At 34.9% G+C, this 20,427-nt stretch overlaps 2 protein-coding genes across 2 annotated transcripts; one reads left to right on the top strand and one right to left on the bottom strand.

Moving 5' to 3' along the window:
- The first annotated feature begins 5,823 nt into the window (after window positions 1–5,823).
- On the top strand, window positions 5,824–13,040 carry LOC132042797 (glycine--tRNA ligase, mitochondrial 1-like). Its single transcript, XM_059433321.1, has 9 exons — window positions 5,824–6,300; window positions 6,965–7,347; window positions 7,467–7,584; window positions 8,234–8,428; window positions 8,543–8,767; window positions 9,000–9,059; window positions 9,166–9,246; window positions 9,334–9,739; window positions 12,686–13,040. Exons 1-9 carry the CDS (start codon window positions 6,121–6,123, stop codon window positions 12,901–12,903), a joined length of 1,866 nt encoding a protein of 621 aa, XP_059289304.1. The 5' UTR covers window positions 5,824–6,120; the 3' UTR covers window positions 12,904–13,040.
- Window positions 13,041–13,291: 251 nt separating this feature from the next.
- LOC132042799 (floricaula/leafy homolog 1) lies at window positions 13,292–16,938 on the bottom strand. The gene is made up of 3 exons (XM_059433322.1): window positions 16,411–16,938; window positions 14,956–15,350; window positions 13,292–13,689 (listed from the first exon to the last, which is right to left on the bottom strand). Exons 1-3 carry the CDS (start codon window positions 16,871–16,873, stop codon window positions 13,306–13,308), a joined length of 1,242 nt encoding a protein of 413 aa, XP_059289305.1. The 5' UTR covers window positions 16,874–16,938; the 3' UTR covers window positions 13,292–13,305.
- Between the last annotated feature and the right edge of the window lie 3,489 nt (window positions 16,939–20,427).

The raw sequence follows: 20,427 nt of genomic DNA, 5'->3' as shown, positions 1-20,427 counted from the left end.
TGAGCCGTTCTATATGACCCGACCCATCAAATTACAGCCCAATACCCATCGGTCCTTTTAATGGGTCATTTGCACTTCTTCCCTATTTTGTGCTGGTCTTTAATTTTTATCGCAAACAACTTTTTCACGGGACATGACTTTGTATTTTCACATTATAATATCGCACAAGTTATGTCCCGCATGAGTTTTGCCTTAAAGCATTTATGCCCCTCTAGGCATAAGTTCAATTTTGAAGGGCAAAAATTAATAACAGAGCATTTCAAGGGAAAAATTAAAGACCAACCCATTTGAAGGACAAACCGTGCAATTTCTTCCCTTTTAATTTACATGATTTAGCCCAACTTCCTTATTCTTACCAATATGGGCAATTAGACCGCCCTTCGTTTGGGGTATTTTAAATTTTTCATATTTCAAATCTTTAAATTTTCGTCTTCGATAAACCCATAGGTCTGGTTCAACCCATCGTAGCAAAATTTTAAAAAAAATTGCAAGGCAAGTTTAAATTTCGCTATGCCTAACAAGATACATTTCGAGAATTACCAAAGATGCGACCGATACTTACGCCTTATGTGGCATTTCAGATAAGATGCCGGTCCGATAACTTGATAATTCATTCAAAGTTTACGCCTGATCCCAAGATAAAAGTTTGCCCATTAAAAGATGCCCACCAAGATAACTTTGCGATACAAGTTATAGCCGGACCAGCATACTTACTGCCTTAGCGCATTGATAAGATGCCGGTCCCAGATAACTTGATAATTCCTTCAAAGCTTCGCCGGTGCCATAAAGTTTGCCATTAAAAGTATGCTCTCATCCAAGATAACTTGGAAGGAATTATCAGTATACGACCCAGATACTTACGCCAAGTTCGCCCATAAGGTACAGATGCGGCCAAAGATAAAACGCGTAATTCCTTAACAAGTGTATGTTATTTTCAAGATAAATAAATTTAAACTGCCTTGCGAATTTTTTTTTAAAATTTCGATCATATAGCGCGGTTAACCTGGACTCTATATGCTATAAATGGGCGAAATTTAAACATTTCAAATATGAGGGGCAAAATTTAAAGACCACCCCAAAAGAAGGGCACTCCGCGCAAAAAAATGTACCAATATTAGCCCAATTTGTATATATTTGAAAGAAAAAAATCTTTTAGCCATGGACAAGACTTGTCGTCGATTAGTTGATAGGAAACCCGTCGTCGATGACTTCCTCGTCGATCTTAATCCCTTCATCTCTCTACTTCGCCTCTCTCTCTCTCTCTCTCTCTCTCTACGTGCCATCTTCTGCTTCGAAAGCTACTGAATAGGATTTGCCGCTGTGGGCATTGTCGGAGATGATAGAAAGTCAGTCGCTGATGACTTCCTAGTTGATCTCGACCACATCTTCATCTCTTCACAAAATCTCTCTCAGTAGTGTGAATTACCCTTGATTTTGTGTTTTCATTTGGAAGATATTGTCTTTGAGGTTATAAATTTTATTGGTGAAGTGGATTCATATATTGATGATGACGAAGGAAATGGCCACTTCCAGACCCTTTCCTAGTCCTAGTATACAACCTTTATGTTTGTCTACAACTCGTGGAAAAGAGAGTGCCTGACTACAAAGTAGAAAATCCCTTCGGTATTTAGAAAAGGAATACAGCGTCCGCGATGGAAATGGTGGATATATTTATATATAGTTATATACGATTTATACATGATTGTTTAAAATAGATACATCATATATTGCATATACAGTGTATATATAATAAATAATAGGCTAATACTATATAAAGGTGTATATGTATTGTATATAAAGTATAAAAATGATACACACTGCTATATATCAGGTTATTGAGATTCAAAAAATAGATAGTGAAAAATTAAAAAGGGTTATGTAGTGGCTCGGGGGGAAAAGTTGAAAAAATAACGTTGAAAGAGATTTACATGATGGACAACACTTAACAAATATGATGATACAGTGAAGTTTAGTGAATTGATCTTTGTTATCGCGGTATAGCTCTTCCCTTGGTCATATGCAAGAATCAGTTTACTAAACTTCACTTGTATCATCATTATGTTGGGGTTTTCATGCGTTTAAATATCTTTCAATGTTATTCTTTTAACTTTTCCACCGAGCCACTGCAAAGCCCTTTTTATTTTTTCACTATCTATTTTTAAATTCATATAACATGATGTATAAATGTGTGTATACATTTTTACACATTATTATAGAATACATATACACATTTATATACTATTATACATCATATATATGTTGTATATACAATATATAAATGAGTATCTACTTTATATAATCATGTATAAGTCATGTATTACTATGTATAAACAATATATCCACCACTTCCATCATGAACGTTGCATTGTTTGCTCAATTTCTTTTCTAAATAATGGTGGTCTTTTCTGTTTTGTAGTCAAGCACTCTCGTTTCCACGAGCTACAGAAAAGCATAGAGGTTGTATGCTAGGAATGGGTATGGGAATGGCCATTTTCCTCGTCATCATTAATATCTGAATCCACTTCACCAGCAGAATTTATAACCTCAAAGATAATATCTTCCAAAATGAGAACATAAAATTGAGGGTAATTCGCATTGTAGAGATAATTTTTCAGAAGAGATCGACGAGGAAGTCATCGGCGACAGGTTTTCTATCAACTCCGCCATCGACCGTGCGCAACAAATCCTATACAATTAAAGGCGTACAATTAAAACACCAGAGTAAGAACATGTTGTGGCCAAAAAATGAGGGACCTAGGGATTCTGCAAAAAACCAGATATATGAAAAAACTTTTTATACTCAAATAGAATATCAAGTATATATAACTTTATATATATAAAAAAGCTATACTATTGTTGTATTTTAATCAACTTGTTATAGAAAATAACTTTGACTTATTTTATAGGTTATTATATTAATCCTACTTTTATTAGATGACTATATTTAGTTATTCTCCCATCCTTTTTTTTTTTTCTCACCCGGATCATATTGGGGTTCGACTAAATCCGGATTCGCATTGAAAAAAGTCACATGTCGAGGGTAAAGCAAGACTCTAACAATGACAACTTTGTACCTTGTAGGACTTAAACCCGAAACCTCTAGTTAAGGATAAGTACTTATCACTCCATCGCAGACCTTGTTGGTATTCTCCCATCATTTAGATGACTACTAGATAGATTAAATACCCAATCTTTAGAAACTCTCAAGTATAGAAATTAAACTCCGTCAAATACAATTAACTAGGTGAATATATATATATAACTACTAGAAAGATCTCGGAGTTAAACCAGATAAGTAGTTCTGACGGAGAAATCAAAACCATAAATATTTCATACTTACTAAAGTTACCAGAACTTTACAATAAGGAATTAAGAGAATGTGCACCAATAATTACAAGGATTGTGTTTGGAATGGATAAGATCTCTTCTTCCTTAATTACAGGTCACGGGTTCGAGTCCTAAGAATTAAAAAGTCATTATAGGGAGCACTTCCCCTTAAATAGCCCATTACGGATAACGACCGAGCGAGAAACCAAAAAGTGAAGATGATATAGGTACATCATAATCCCATGAAGGTGTGTGGATCCTATCAAAAATGTCAAGTGCCTCTTCAAGTTCAGGAATTTCAGGAAAGGGCTGAGGCTTTATCCCCATGCCCATCACTACATTAGTAATTAACTGGTGAAGAAGCAACACAATTAAGGATAAGAAAACACAAACCTCGTCCACGGGGCCGGTGCATAGAGAGGGTGCAAAATCAGTCATTTGTTCAACATTCATGAATTCCGACGGAACCTTTGCAAGCTAGCTACTAAAAACATGAATTAGCTAAAAAAGTCGTCCCAAATCTATCGTTAAATTATGTAGCTAACATAATTTTTTTTTATAAGTCATTGCTAATTCTCTGTTAAATAGAATTAGCGACAGATTTTTATTTGTACCGAATAGATTAAACATTAAATAATTGATCTCCTTAATTCGTTGTAAAAGCTATTTGCCTTTGTAGTTTTGTCCTGCCAGCTCTACTCTTTTACACCAGGATCTTTGTTTTGAATAGAAACATAAAGGGAGGAAATGAGTACTGAAGCTAGTATAAAGTGGTAGGAGTGATAACTTTTTGTTGATCAAAGAAGATAGAACTAAAGAAAAGTAATAGACTAAGTAATACTTATTAGTATTACATTTAGCCTATTTCATCTGTCCCATTTAATTTCTCGTTTTCGAGAGCCTCTTAATTAATTACTAATTCACTTGTTTTTCTTTTAAGGCCCTGTTTGTCCATAGAAACCAAAAAAAATTCACTTTTTGGAATTTTGGAGTTGGAGTTGGAGTTGGAGTTGGAGTTGTGTTTGGCCATAATTTTTAAAATTGTAGTTTTTGGTGAAATGTAGTTGTAAAAAAGTGAAAAAAGTGAATTTTTTTGAAAAACAAGTTTTTTGAGTTTTTGGTATTCCGGAATATAACTTCAAGTTGTATTCAGAATTCTTATGGCCAAACGCTGAAAAGTGAAAAAAAATTCCGGAGTAAAGTGAATAATTCTTATGGCCAAACGCCTACTTAATTTGTTTTCGAGTAATTATACTGCAAGGAACACGTCGTCCATCATGACCGACTTCTCCATTAGATGAGACAAGCTCGATATGAATCTAGCAAGAATGATCATCCATGCAATCCAGGTAAAGTTTAATTACTTTAATTAGCTTGATAAAAAGTTTTTTTTTTTTTTTTTTTTTTTTTTTTAAAAAAAAATTGTTGTAATTGAATTATAGAGACTACATTTGAATACTCTTTTCAACTAAGTAACAGATGAGGTTGATTCTTCACATGTCAGGAGTAGTAGATTTTCTGTCATTTGTGATGATAGTTTTACTCTTCCTTGATTGCAAACCAGACTACTGCACTTTTAAATTTGTCTTCTTTCTAAATATTTTAGTTTCTCTGAAATTATCTATTGTTAGAAGAAAAAGAAAAAAACTAGAGTAATTTGATTTGCAATAAAAGAAAAATCAGATTATTGTAAAACTATCATCAAGAACGACAAGGAAATCTACTATCCATGACATGTCAAGAATCAATCTCATTTGTTCATTTTTTATGTAGTTTAAATAAAAGTACATGGGAGGGGGGGGGGGGGAAGTAGATACTTAGATACTGCAAAAAATAATAACAATAATAAATCCACTGCTTTCTTAATATATTTACTGTTTTTCTTGGTGAATGACCGCTAGTTGATGTGCTCTTACAAGTTCAAAGCTCCTTAAAAAGTCCAAATGGCATTTGTTAGATTTGACCATATGTATAAAAAAAAATTACTTGTTTAAATATACTGAATTAACTAGTGCTCGTTAGATTTGACCATATTATAATAAAGATTATCCACATGATTTTGAGACTAATGGATCAGGCAATTATTCTACGCAATTCCTATCGTTTTTATATCTTATTTTGGCAAGTGGCACCATGTGAGTGAAAATGTACAATAGACACGAAATTACAAACTTGAGAAAGGCATCGAATCAAATAAATGTAATGCTTTGCTATTAATCTGTTACTCTTTCTGCTTTAATTTAAGTGTTTTGTTTGACTAGATATGAAATTTAAGAAATTAATGATATTTTTGACTTTTTTACTAGTTTTTTAACTAAAAATATGTAGCAGTATAATGTATCAAATATTATTTAAAAATCTTATGATCGTAAATAATCACCACGCAAAATATTAAACTTAGCAAGTTACCAAATATTAAATAGTAGATATTTTTTTGAATCAGGCCTAAAAAAAAAAAAGGGACATTTAAAGTAGATAATATTGATATTGACAGAACAGTCAAAAAGGCAAGCAATTAGACACTGTGGACTGCACTAGTTCTCGAGAAAATTCAAATCATGATTAGTAATAGGCTAATTAGCAAAGAAGAGATTATTAGCGTGAATTAGAAGCAACAACCCTAAGAAGCAAAGGGCAACCGGAATATTGAATTGATGAACCAGCCAAACAACCTCAAATATCCGTTATCCACAGTGTGACTAAATATCTTTACCACATATTTTCTTTCTTTTGGAAAGAATTGTGAATATTCATTATCGATCTGAATTGTTGTTTGGTGTGTGTCTCAAAAAAATGGAGCTTGCCCAAGAAGCCCAAAACAGAGAAGCTTTCCGGCAAGCTGTGGTTAACACACTGGAACGCCGTCTATTTTACATCCCTTCTTTCAAGATCTATCGTGGTGTTGCTGGCCTTTACGATTATGGCCCTCCTGGCTGTGCTGTTAAATCTAACGTCCTCGCCTTCTGGCGTCAGGTTTGCTTTCCAATTCAGTGACTCAACTTTCTTTTACCCAATTGGGGTTTATTTACTAGATGGTGAACAGTAATGGTATGGATTTAATTAGGCTTAATACAGCAATAGCCCTTTAAACTTGCCAGTAAATTTCTTTTATGGCTTTTGCTAATTGAGCACCTAAACACATAATAAAGTTTTCCTATTAGACATTTTCGATTCAAATTTTGAATTCTTTAGGTAGTTAAGTTAACCACATAAAATATGTCATCTCCTTTAATTATACACATCGGCCTCAATTGGAACATGCCTGAGGTTTTACGGCTTATTGAGGTTAATGCGTGTAATTAAAGGAGGTGACATGTTTTAAGTGGTTAACTTAACTACGTAATGGACACTTGAGAACACGTGCAAAAGAATTTTCACATTTGAACCAAAAGTGTCTAATAGGAACACTTTATCATGTGTTTAGGTGTTAAATTGGAACAAGTTGTAGTTCGAGTGTCTAAATGAAATTTACTGGCAAGTTTAAGGGGTTGGTGATCTATTAAGCCTTTCATTAGACATGTTCTTGATCATGGCTTGGTATGGAGATTGTTATATTAAGTTCTCTCTTTAGAGAAAAAGAAAACGGGTTCTTTCAACTTTCATATATTTACCGGTGACTTGTTGTTCTGTAATTCAGCATTTTGTTCTTGAGGAGAACATGTTAGAGGTTGATTGCCCATGTGTTACCCCTGAGGTTGTGCTAAAGGCATCAGGTCATGTGGATAAATTCACTGATCTTATGGTGAAAGACGAAAAGACTGGCACTTGTTACCGAGCAGATCATCTGCTCAAGGACTTTTGCAAAGACAAGCTTGAGAGAGATCCTAATCTTCCTGCTGAAAAAGCCGCGGAATATAGGCACGTGCTTGCTGTTTTAGATGATCTTTCTTCTGACGAGCTCGGTGCTAAGATTAAGGAATATGGCATTACTGCTCCAGATACCAAGAACCCTCTTTCTGCACCTTATCCTTTCAACCTCATGTTCCAAACCTCAATTGGGCCATCCGGCGTGAGTCCTGGGTAAGAAATGAATATCATTTGGAGCAGACCCTATATATAAATGTGCTAATCCATTGCTTTTGCTTAGTTTGCTATAGATATTTCTTGAATATCTTGCCTCTGTCTTCACTTGCGTGCAGTTACATGCGTCCGGAGACTGCTCAAGGCATTTTTGTCAACTTCAAGGACTTGTACTATTACAATGGAAATAAGCTTCCTTTTGCAGCTGCACAGATTGGTCAAGCTTTTAGAAATGAGGTTTAAAATCCATATCTCACTGTTGCCTTTACTTTTCTGATGTGTATCCTGATCATATTTGTATTTTTTCGACTATCTATCTGGCAAAAAGTATAACTTGGAGCTTATGATTTATGAAGGGTGGGAGGGTGAATAAGCAGTTGTGCGGGCACTAAAATTTCTCCACATGCTGATGATCAGAATCTGTAGATTATTCTGTCTTAATCTGCTGCCTTGGTGTGACGAAGAAGACAAAGAGTGATGCTTCAAATTTGCAGCTAATAGCATTATGCTAATACGTCTTGTGTAGAAATGTTAGGCAACCAATGCACTTTAATATTTTACGTAACTCTTGTCTGTCTTTTTTCTTTTTTGTTTGATCTATATGTTGCTGAACTGGTAAAGTTGCTGCCATGTGACCAGGAGGTCATGGGCTCGAGCCGTGGAAACAGCCTCTTGCAGAAATGCAAGGTAAGGCTGCGTACAATAGACCCTTGTGGTCCGGCCCTTCCCCGGACCCCGCGCATTGCGGGAGCTTAGTGCACCGGGCTGCCCTATATGTTGCTGAAGCTTCCTAGATTTATTTCACCTCTCTAGCTATATCATAGAAGGATCATGTTTGTGTCCAAAACCATGGTTGCATTATAATTTAAGATGACAAGAAATGCAGATCTCACCACGTCAAGGTCTCCTGAGAGTCCGTGAATTTACACTAGCTGAGATTGAGCACTTTGTCGACCCGGAGGATAAGTCTCATCCAAAATTTCCTGATGTTGCAAAGTTGGAGTCCTTGATGTTCCCGAGGGAAGACCAGGTGGCTGGAAGATCAGCAAGGAGAATAATTCTCGGTGAAGCAGTTGCCCAGGTTAGCTAAAGTCAACAATTAACCTCTCCTCGGTTTCTTCCTGCTCTAATGAATAAAATCTCTGTGATTTCCATTATCCAATTTGAAAATGACTTACCACTGTTACTTCTGTAGGGAATTGTCAACAATGAAACTCTTGGATATTTCATAGGGAGAGTATATCTATTTCTTACTCATCTTGGTATTGACAAAGATCGGTTACGGTTCCGTCAACATCTTGCAAACGAAATGGCACATTATGCTGCAGACTGTTGGGATGCTGAAATTGAATGCTCCTATGGATGGATTGAATGTGTTGGTATAGCTGATAGATCTGCCTATGACTTGCGTGCTCACACGGTGAGGCTTACATAAAATAGTCACATTCTGTTAATTCTTTATATTCTTCAAGCCCCCTTCCAGGTCTTTTCTTATGGTACTTCATCAGTTGCTTGGTGTTTGAATTTCCAAATTCACCATTTTCTTCTTTTCTGGACCTATCTGATAACTTATGGTTTCCCTAGGGTTTCAGGCAAATGAGAGTATTTTTTCTGAGTAAACTATTCTGTACTGAACTGAGCACCTATTGCAGGATAAAAGTGGTGTGCTTCTTGTGGCCCAAGAAAAGTTTCCAGAGCCCAGGGAAGTAGAGGTCTGTCTCTCTCTCAATCTGTGAACAAGAGATTGCTGTCTATTAGTAACCTTGATTAAAATACATAAACATACTAACTAGCTTAATGTGTTATTTCTATTTTCAGAAGCTTATTATAGCTCCAGTGAAAAAGGAGTTGGGTCTTGCTTTTAAGGGTAAACAAAAGATGGTGGTTGAAGCACTAGAGGTACCCAACAGCTTTGCATTAGTTTACTCGTTCATGCCCTTCACGTGAGGGTTAATTATTAAGCTTATTGTTTGCTTCTGTTACAAGGCTATGGGTGAAAAAGAAGCAATGGAAATGAAAGCAACTTTGGAGTCTAAGGGGGAGGCTGCGTTTCATGTTTGCACACTCGATAGGGTTGTCACTATAAACAAGAATATGGTTTCCATCTCCAAGGAAATAAAAAAGGAACATCAGAGGGTTTTCACTCCATCAGTCATTGAACCATCTTTTGGTATTGGGAGGATAATATACTGCCTCTATGAGCATTCTTTCAACACCAGACCTAGCAAAGATGGTGATGAACAAATGCATTTTTTCAGTTTCCCTCCTCTCGTAGCTCCTATCAAATGCACGGTGTTTCCATTGGTTCAGAATCAACAATATGAGGAAGTTGCCAGACAAATTGCTACGTCACTGACTGCCTATGGGATCTCGTATAAGATTGATATAACAGGTATCCTCAGCCTCAAAAGTTATTCTAAGCACTAAGCTGTGCAACTTCTGAATTAGGAGTGTCACTTCCTCTTTCTTTTAACAAGTATAATGAGTTTCTATTCTTTCAATTTATATGAATGTTGATTTCAAAATACGTCACTAATTTTCCCTGTGATTTCCCCTAAAAAGCTACGTGGATCAAGGGTGTTTGGAGATTTATTCTCATCCCGTTCATAGCTATACATGTAACCTGTTTACTCATTTTGCCATTTCTGGGAGTGACTAATTTGAGCTATCAGTTGCTTACGAATTATTTGTTTGCCCTTTTCTCATAAGAAATCGATACGTGGACATTACTTTAGACTCCTATTAAGATATGCTTTCTACTTTGGCCTAAAACAGAGATTGGTTTAGCAAATTCTAACATTGGTTGCAATATTGGGTTAATGTTCACTGCGGAATTGCACCTAATGGTGTGATCTGGCAGTGAAGCTGGAATGAACATCATAAAGACTAGGGATCAAATCCTGCTAGAGGCAAAAGAAAGTAGGTTATTTCTTCCCTTTTGCCTAAGCATTAGTTAACAGAGTCGGATAACACTTATACTGGTTGGAGGACGCTGGTAATTGGTGATTAGATTTTTTTATTAATATTAACGACGAGATCAATTAAGAAGCACTTATTTATTAGTTTTAAACATAGCAGACAGAATTTAGTCGAGGTTACAAGCTGGCCCGAAACACCACTATTATAGCCTTATAGGGCAAAGGGGACAAATTTCACTGGGAAATTAGTAAGTTCACTAAATGAAATTCTGAACAATATTCAGATGTTAATGTTGAGTTATTGACATAATGTATTTTTCGATTTTAATTAAGGCCCCACCTGTCCAAGCTAATATTCTCCATCTATCAATTTTGTTTGCTCTATCCTCTAAATATGACTGAAAAAGTGAAAATTAAGTTTGCACTCGGGCTAAGGTTGGCGCTTACACACTTGACAACTGCTGGGTTCACATTGTCTAAATGCAGAAATTTGAGTTTGACTTCTTACTCCTTTTAGCTTACCATACACGGGGACCCCAATTCATCGGTGTGCTCTTATCCCATGTAGTACTGGCCTCCCTAGGGCTAAATAAAGTTTATGATAGGTAAAATTTCTCAAATGACTACCTTATTGTAGCTTCCTACCATTTGTAGCTACCCTTTTTAATATTACCATTCGTAGCTAAAAATCAGATGATTTGTGTATGTTTTCGCATGTATTTGTTTCAAATACATGAGCATCTTAAAAAAAAGGAATGAGCTCCTTTAATTTAGGTAACGGTGGTGGTATTAAATGAGAAATTAAGATATTTTTTACCTTCTTTTTCGCAAAATCTGCTGTAATATTCCCTTTCCTTACACGTTTCTCTTCTTTCATGCATTCTTCCACATTCAAACGTAAAAATTCAAATTTCAAATTAAATCTTCAACACCTCTGAAAATACATTGACAAAACAAACACGATCAATCATCAGGTATTTCGTGCAAAAACACCGTTTTGATTTCACAAATTTCGTCTATTCAAGTTGTATTTATGTGATTTCAAAACAACACGATCAATCAACAGCCAATGTATTTGAAGTTTTCAATATTGATTTCGTTTTTTATTTACCCATGTATTTGATAGCATAACTAATGTATTTGACGTTTCCAATCAAACTCCATGTATTTTATATTAAATATCATGTATTTGTGTGAGTAACAATTTGCATTACCCATGTATTTAGTGGTAATGTATTTGAAGTTTTCAATATTGATTTCGTTTTTTATTTATCCATGTATTTGATAGCATAACTAATGTATTTGAAGTTTCCAATCAAACCCCATGTATTTTATATTAAATCTCATGTATTTGTGTGAGTAACAATTTGCATCACCCATGTATTTGATGGGATTAATTTGAACAAAATACATAAATATATAGAAAACTTACCATGTATTTGCGTCACCCGTGTATTTGAAACTAGATGAACTGATGAAATTAATTTGAACAAAATACACAAATATATAGAAAAACTTATAAAAATACACCACCAATCACAACAATTGGTAGTTATATCATAGAACATACACAAATACATATATTTTTCGTCTTCTCAAAACCCTAAAAAACTTTCTCTCTCCCTTTCTCTCGTGTGCGCCGCCATAACCACCACCATGGCCTGAAGCAAAAACAATCACTTCCACCAAGTTGATTTTGTGGAAGAACAATAACACAAATAGCGAAAATTTCACGAAACACAGGAGATGGGATAGAACGTGAATACTTTAAGGATTTTTTTTCCTTTTTTTGAACAAAAAAAAAAAAAAGAATATGACGAATCTTCTTGATTGGTGAGAATGGAAGTGAAATTTTTGCAGAAGGGTGAAGAGAGGAAGAAGACGATCATAAAAGGTAAGAAGTTATGAAAAAGGAGAGAGAATGGTAATGTATATTAAGTGATTAATATTGTTACCATTAAAAGGGGATATGGGATTGGGGGTGCTAATTTTTAGGTGTATTTGTGAAATGGTAATTCAAAAATTACTATGTAGCTATAATAGTTAAATTAGAAAAGTATTTAGTTATTATTAGTAATTAAAATAAAAGGTAGTTATTACCACTAATTATGTATTAAAAGTAGCTGTAACGCGTAAAAATTCCTTTTATGATATCTGAAGATGTCTGCACCTGGGACACTGTTCCGTTATATATATGTGTGCTGAAGTTTTCTTTGTATACCAACAGAGTTATTAACTAATATATGGGATATTATCAGCAGCCTTACTAAACCATGATAACCTGGCTTTGTTGTAGTGCTACAATATGTCAATATAGTCTTTGGTTTGATTAATTGCTAATACAATAATTATGTCTCAGTCCTAAATAAGTTGAGGTTGGCTATATGAATCGTCATTAACAATGTGATTTTGTGCTATAGGTACATCAATAGGAAAAAGGTATGCTAGAACAGATGAACTTGGAGTTCCCTTTGCCATTACAGTGGATTCAATATCCTCTGTGACGATCCGTGAAAGGGACAGCAAGCAGCAGATTCGTGTGAGTGTGGACGAAGTAGCATCTGTGATTAAGGAGGTAACCGAGGGACAGAGCACATGGGGTGATGTGTTATGGAGATACCCTACTCATTCTTCTTGATCCCCTGAATTGAGAATGTTTATTCGACATTGACAAATTTCTTGACAATTATACATTGAAGTGACAGTAAAATACTTGTGCAATGAGAATACTTGTACCATTTGGTCCCGTCATTCATTTTCCTTCTTTGTGGTCTATTCTCACTCTCTTCTGTTGTCCTAGGTAGATATTTGCATCAAAATAGTAGATATCAAGATTGCCGAACCATTATAAGTTAGAGATCTTAAGCTTAAGCAGTTTTGCAGAAGTGAAATGAGGCACCCCATGTTATGCAGAAGATTTTGATCTTTAAGCCGAAAGGATTACATCAGTAGTAGAAAAAAGTAGGTAAGTTGATATAGAGGCAAAGTTAGAGATACTAAGTAGATCTACTTTGTAAAGTGCCAACATCAGAAGCACAACTTAGAAATGGGGCAGGTGATCAGGAACAACACCAACACTACCAGAAACTGAGCTAGAAGCAGCTGCAGCAGCGTTGCTTCTTTCAGAATGGCAGAGCTGGCGGAGTTTGGTGGGGACATACCAAATGGCCAATCGAGGGTGTGCGTTGAAAATGGCATCGATATCCCAGCCTTGTCGAGCAGCTATGGCCACCAGGGGTTTGTAACATGCCTGTCTCCATGCCCCAACATTCTCTCCTCGCTCCTTGAAAGCTCTTCTCAAAGCATTGGAGGCATCCTCATCAAGGCAATGAAGTGCATAGCAATGCACATAGTGTCGCATTTTTGGCTTGTTTATGTAGCTTGCCCCTGCCTTCTTTGCGTACCTGAACACTTGATTCGTCACCTGCAATTTCAACACACGTGAATCAACCATCTGATGGTCATTCGTTTCCATTCGATTGGATAAGAACACTATGATTGAACGTTTCATTTTATAACTATAGTATGTAGGCTAGCTTGCGTGAATCTTAACTATTTTACTGGACACCTGCTACCTCTTGTCGATACAAGTGCTATAAAATATAACAGTTGATTCTGGATTGAGAGTAGTAAAAGATTAGTTAATGAATAACAAGTGATGGTAACATATGGTGGAGCAGTAACATTACTAGGTTATAGTGAGAAACGTTGATGGTTTCATACTAAAGTACATTGAAGGCTTTATTTCCTAACGTGGTCAATATGTGTAGAATATCGATCTGGCAACGACAAGTTTACAGGTGGAGACACTTGAGTGGAAGTACAAATGAAGCAATGGGCCGAGGCTGGAATTCAAGCTTTATGGTTCAGCCCATCAGTCCGTACCTTAGCTGTCGAGTTTTCTTCTGGACAGCTAATGGTTACCCTTGACCCAATTAACGAGGTTTTCCGAACCCATATTCATTTTCATGCACAAGCTTTTCCCAACCACTACTAATTTCTCATCCATTCGCAAGTAAAGCAAAAAAACGAGTATAGATTGAACACAAAGTATTATAAAGTAAATTGGCTTATATCTGAAAATACAGAAAAAATAAAAAAATGAAATATCTAAAGAAATGTATAATTTGTGAAGCGAAACTCATGTACAACATATTAAATGGGCAGGTTCAATGTGCGAGAATCAGCACTGGAAGCCTTTTGAAACAGATTTTATATTCAGAAACGACAAAAAAAATATTACTTACGTATAATTTTCATAACCAAAATATCTTACTATAATGTTTAAAGGATTCAGTAAAACAGATACTGTACTAATATTGTCAAAGAAGATTTAATAGAAGATAGGGGTAAAGCATGTCAATTATTAATGAATTAAATAAACCATAATGGAAAAATATCATCTTTTATTTAACATGAGAATATAGATTGTTGATTAGCACATATATAGTGTCGAAATCATTTTAGTGTTGAATATTGGAGTAAAATGGAACAAAGCTTGTTGGTTGCTACTTGCTAGTACTAAACTAAGGATTCAACTTATGTAGGATAATATGAAAACGCTATTACTATGTTCTAAATATTTCTATAATAGGTAATTTGGCTTTTTAAATTATTTTATGCCATTTTTATAAAAGATTTTCAATAATTAAGACCATAGTGTAAAAATAAAGAAGGAAAAGAAGGTGACCTTAGTGGGACATTTTTCACCACGTTCCTTAGCAATATTCTGAACTTGGATCAAGAAATCCCGGCATTGTTCATAGAGATGGAACAAGTAATCCAAGCCATTCTTTTTGCCACGTGCCACTTCACCAGGCTCCGTTACAATAAACGGATGCTCCCTTTGCCTCTCACTTATTATTCCTCCACCTTCGTTCATATTCTCTTCATCATCTTGTCCTTCCTCCGTTTCATCATCGTCGTCAGCCGACGCTCCCCTTCTGTCCCTCCCCGCCGCCTTCTTCCTCCGCCTTTGTTTCATTCTTCCTCCGCCACCTGCTGCCGTAACCACTTCCCATGTCCCGCCACCACCGCTTCCCGCTGCTTCTCTCTCTTGCTGCTGCACTGGTTCCTCTGATAACCCTACTTCCCATTTTCACCATATATTTATGCAACAAATTGACAAATTTATACTATATACATACTCAATTATTCACACACGTACAAAAATCGTCGTAACACATGAATGAGTACGGATAAAATCAATCTAATTACTCTAAAAGACTCATTTTATGTGTAAGGACTCAGGAGTATTGAGAGCTATAGCACTTAATTTTCATTGCGATTTCGAACATAGATTTTTTATACATATTTAATAACTTAGTGAAAAGTATACGAATTAACAATCCAAAATATTCAAAAAGAAATTGAGAAAATTGTAGGATACTTCTTTCACTATAATTATAGGAAATTCACTTTAGAAGTTGATTCTATGTTGATTGCCAATTTCTTGAAGAACCACAAGACTGATAACAGGAAGCTCACACTACTCATTGAAGACACTCTACAGATCTTGGGCCAAGCAGAGGTGCAAATAAATCATTGCTACAGGGAAGCAAACCAAGTCGCAGATGGTTTAGCCAAAAATGCTACTACAATGGATCAGGCCAAATACTACAACTCCTACCATCAATTGCCTAATAGCTGCAAAGACCCTTTTCAGCTTGATCAATGGCAGTTGCCAAGTTTTAGAAGTAGATATGACAAATCTAACTTTTTTGTAAGTTGAACATAGTTGTTTTTCTATTGTTCAGGGCCAAGATAACTACTCTTTGTTGTAATATCTTGACCTAGGGGGTATGGATGTTACCCCTGCTTTTGGTACCCTTCGTTGGTTAATGAAAGCAACCCCTGCTTGGGTGGTTAATTAATTAATTAAAAAAATATATATGCAACAAGAACGCTAGAGTACCTTATAGCTGCTAGTTGGTTGCATGCACCGGTAAAAGATAAAGTGGTTCAATATAACAGTGGTTCAACAAGGATCATGTTATTATTTCTAAACAAACTGTAGGCCTTATGAAAATTACGCACGATATCAACAACTTCGTGCGTAGCAATTCAGTGCAAATAGTTTAATTAAATAATTACTTCACGGGAACAAATTAAGGAGATTCAAGTTAAAAGCAAGTAATTAATTAACCTTCCTGTGAGAGAGCGTCAAGGACATTAGTTCCACCATCAGACAGAATATGGCCGCGCCGCCTGGCTTCTTCCTCCTCCAGCCTCCTCCATTCAGCTCTAATAGCAGCTTTGATACCATACCTTTCTCCTACAAGCAGATCCCACCTAAAAATCTGCGAGAGACTATTCATCATATCATCAAGTTCCTCATCTTTCATGTCCAATAACGTGTTCACAGTGAACCCTAGCTCAGCTATCTTAGCAGCAGTATAATAGCGTATACCGTACGCTTGAAACAACTCTTCTAGTCCTCCTAGCTCCCTTGTACTCCTCATGGAAAACGCAGTTGGGAGTGGTGGTTGTGGTGGTAGAGGTGGAGGAGGTTGTGGTGGTGCCACCGGTTCTAATAGCCGGCTTGGTGGTGGCATTGCACCTCTTGGGTCCCACTTGAATAAACTAGCTGAGAAAGCCTCTGGGTCCATGTTGAATATGCAACTAGTAGTATAAGAAAGCGCACACTTGGGATGAAATGGAATGGAGGGTGGAAAACTGTTTGCTTCTTATAAGAGTACAACTTGGAGTGTATTTTTTTTTTTTTTTACAGCATCAGCTCATATATTAAGTAATTACAGATGAATTTAAGTTTATGTACAACAGTAGTGTAAGAAATTTTTATACTATCAAATCACTTAATTTTGTAATAAAATTACCTGATATTATTTATACTTCTAATGCATATTATTAAAACCATCTAGAAAATATATATGGTATTAACTTTCTATTATAAGTTAAAATTTACTAACATTATAAAAAATATTTATGCTCGTTCTATAAAGGTCTTAACATAAACACACGTATAACTAAAAAAAATATTATCAGATAACCTAAAAAATACTTTCCATAATCTCCTAATTTAGGAGCCGTTTCGACATGATTTGAAACCATGAGATGAAACCATGATTTGAAACCATGCTTGGACATGCAATTTGAATTTCAAGTTTTATTTTTTCTTATAGACATAAAAACCTCACAAGTAGCGAAAACTATCAAAATATTCTCAATTCTTATACAACCTAATGAGCAAGTCATAGTTCATAACAAAATTAATACGCAACTAGAAGGCCTTTCTAAAAAATACATCAATTGATCAAACTTTAGCTCAATAAAAAAGAAAATTTAACATGAATAGTAATATAACCAGTTAATTTGGCGAAGGGTGTGCAAATTTTCTTTTAACTTGTGTTAAGGGTGTGCAAAATTAAATATATAAGCATAATAACTAACATTTAAAATATGTACACCGCATAATTTTTAAAACAAAGGGTGTCCACCTCACCACTCTTCGCCTAAGGTGGCTCCGCCCATGAATGTAACTACTCTTTAATATGATCCTCCCACATGGTAGACATAAATAAAGGTTGGAAAATGGTTGGTGGGATTAATTGTTAAAAATATCTACCAATTTATGGGTCAACTTTAATATTTAAAATTTTTGAAATCATGAGATGAAATGCATATCCAAACGCTGATTTCATCTCATAATTTCAAATCGCATGTCCAAACGCCTACTTAGGATTTATGCAAGTTGTATCTGGCAACAAATAAAGATGAGTTTTTTTATATAAGTTAAAACTCATAAATAAAAGTTTTTTTTTTTTTATAACTTTGAAAATATTCTGTAAGTTTTATGGGATAGGCTCAGAGATAACTGAATAGCAATGTGCTTCTCTGCATTTGCATACTGAGAGAAGGTACGATAGGACTGTTGAAATTGTTTGCTTTTTAGGAAGAGGGGACTAGCCTAGTTCCAATGAGACTAGATTATAGGCTTTAGGAAATTGAGAACCAACTAGTGTCAGATATACACGGCGAGTATCTAGTTCTAACACCCTTTCAAGACTATATGGGGACGACTTTTGGGACTTTTCTCGTTTTAGAAAGTCTTTCTAATTACGGTTGAGACTATATGCACCATTTCTACGACGTAACTTGTAGTAGTAAAATATAGTGTAATTTTCACATTATCACAGAAAGTAATTTATTTTATTTTTCAAGTTAATCCACTTACTTGTTATGGATGTTTAATTATCTATATAGGAGATAAAGCATGTTTTTATTTCGCTTATCAACAAAATGTTTAGCATTTAAATTTAAATTGTTATTAAAAATTGTGGAATTAATTGGACCGCTCTGCTTTGGAGGCAATTTCCATGCAATTAGACATCTCTAGTCATGATGCCCACTTTATTGTCAAATAAATTCCCTGTTTGGATATGATCTACTGATTATTTACTTATGAGAATAATAAGTTGTGCAATTAGCAGTGTTTATGAAATAGAGTTGTTGCCCGTATATACGTTGACATTGTAATAGTAATATTAGATATTTATATCTTCTTCTAAAACAAAAAATAACTAACCTTAATGTATGATACTAGTGTTGGGATATATACTAATAACCATATGTTTGGATATATTATTTATTATAGAACAATTATTTATTCAATTTTTAATAGAGTCAATCGCACTTTATCCCCCTAATATTTAAGGATTGAGAAATAATACTCCCTCCAAATATTGAATGGGAACGATCATGTACTAGTATGTGAGTCCTTTACTTATATAGTAGATGATTTAGTGTATAAAGTTTAGCTTATACACGGAAGATTAAATCATCGGTTCTTATAAGTATAAAGTTTTTGTTCACAATCTAAGATGGAAATTGGAAAAAGCTATCGGTATGATTGTAGCACAAGATTAATATAATTATCTTCATTATGGGAACGGTATAGTTCCGACTTCTTGTGCTAGTACATTTTGTATGTATTGAACGGACCAAGTAGAGATAAGTGTTTTTGTACTGAATATAAAACAACCTCTCTAACTCATTAAATACACTTATACTCGTAATCATGATATGATTATTATGATAAATGTGATTTATTCATTATTTTGATTTATTAAAATGTCGACTCAATTGCGGGTCTATGTATTCCTGCTAAATTGGATAATGGCAAAATACATTTGAGAAATACTAATTAGTTGATAGAATCCATGTCTCGACTTTGATATTGATGATACTCCTTTATGGATGCTTATAAGTTTTCATGTGAAAACTCTGCAGGTGAATTTTGTATCCGTCACATGAAATAAGTTAAGCGGAAGTATAAAGGATTTAATTAGTCAATGAATTAAATTGTCAGTAATTTAATTTAATTTAATTGATTGGTATCTGTAATTTTAACATGGGGAGTTAAATAAGATTTAATGAAAGATTTTTAAATTGAACTGAGGAGTGCAATTACGAATTTTTAGTGGAATAATTCGTAATTTATTATGGTAGAATTAATTTAAATATTTCGAATTAATTTCATAATAGGAAGCCTTTTAATTAAATTTCGTGGTCCCTGTTGTGCCCGAATAATAAAGAATTAAATGGAATCCTATTTCTTGGTGGAAAAGTAAGACATATATAGCAGGTCTGGAAAAATGGTGTAAACCCTAAAACCTGTAGTTATAAAATGACTCTTATTCCATAAGGAGGTCACGGCCATTACAAGTTTCTACACCTTTTCCACAGAAATTTGGCCACACGAATTTCGCAAATTCTGGTATTATTCGAGTTACACAGCAGAAGACTGTGGAACTAAAGGATAAACACGTGAACAACTTTTGCTCATGCTTGAAGGCTAGATACGTGGTCGCATTCATGCTTCAAGAAATAAATATCAATTTTATGTTTGATTAAGATTTTGATTATGTATTGTCTATATTACATGCAAGTTCGATCCTAATTATTTGCTTCCGCTGTTTATGCATGTATTCCATCAACAAGCAGTCAAAATTAGACTAAAGTAATTAATTCCCAGACCATGAGTCCATATGACAAATGAGAATGAAAGGCTTCCTTGCTGATGAAGATTGATTTAGAGTTTAGACGCTATCAATTCTAAGTTGAGATGTCGAGTAGGTTTCTAGAATATATATTAAGGTCCCGTTTGGATATGATTTGAAATCAGTAATTTGATGTCAGGTTG

The sequence above is a fragment of the Lycium ferocissimum genome, unplaced genomic scaffold (assembly GCF_029784015.1).
Source record: "Lycium ferocissimum isolate CSIRO_LF1 unplaced genomic scaffold, AGI_CSIRO_Lferr_CH_V1 ctg1793, whole genome shotgun sequence".
NCBI lineage: Eukaryota > Viridiplantae > Streptophyta > Magnoliopsida > Solanales > Solanaceae > Lycium > Lycium ferocissimum.
This window is presented reverse-complemented; position numbering and strand designations above follow the sequence as displayed.

Coding starts and splice junctions, on each gene's coding strand:
- LOC132042799 (XM_059433322.1), bottom strand. CDS start 16,873: ATGGACCCAGAGGCTTTCTCAGCTAGTTTATTCAAGTGGGACCCAAGA. Junction 15,351..16,410: donor TGACGCTCTCTCACAGGAAG/GTTAATTAATTA, acceptor AATGGGAAGTAG/GGTTATCAGAGGAACCAGTG. Junction 13,690..14,955: donor GTGAAAAATGTCCCACTAAG/GTCACCTTCTTT, acceptor TTGAAATTGCAG/GTGACGAATCAAGTGTTCAG.
- LOC132042797 (XM_059433321.1), top strand. CDS start 6,121: ATGGAGCTTGCCCAAGAAGCCCAAAACAGAGAAGCTTTCCGGCAAGCT. Junction 6,301..6,964: donor TCCTCGCCTTCTGGCGTCAG/GTTTGCTTTCCA, acceptor TCTGTAATTCAG/CATTTTGTTCTTGAGGAGAA. Junction 8,768..8,999: donor ATGACTTGCGTGCTCACACG/GTGAGGCTTACA, acceptor CACCTATTGCAG/GATAAAAGTGGTGTGCTTCT.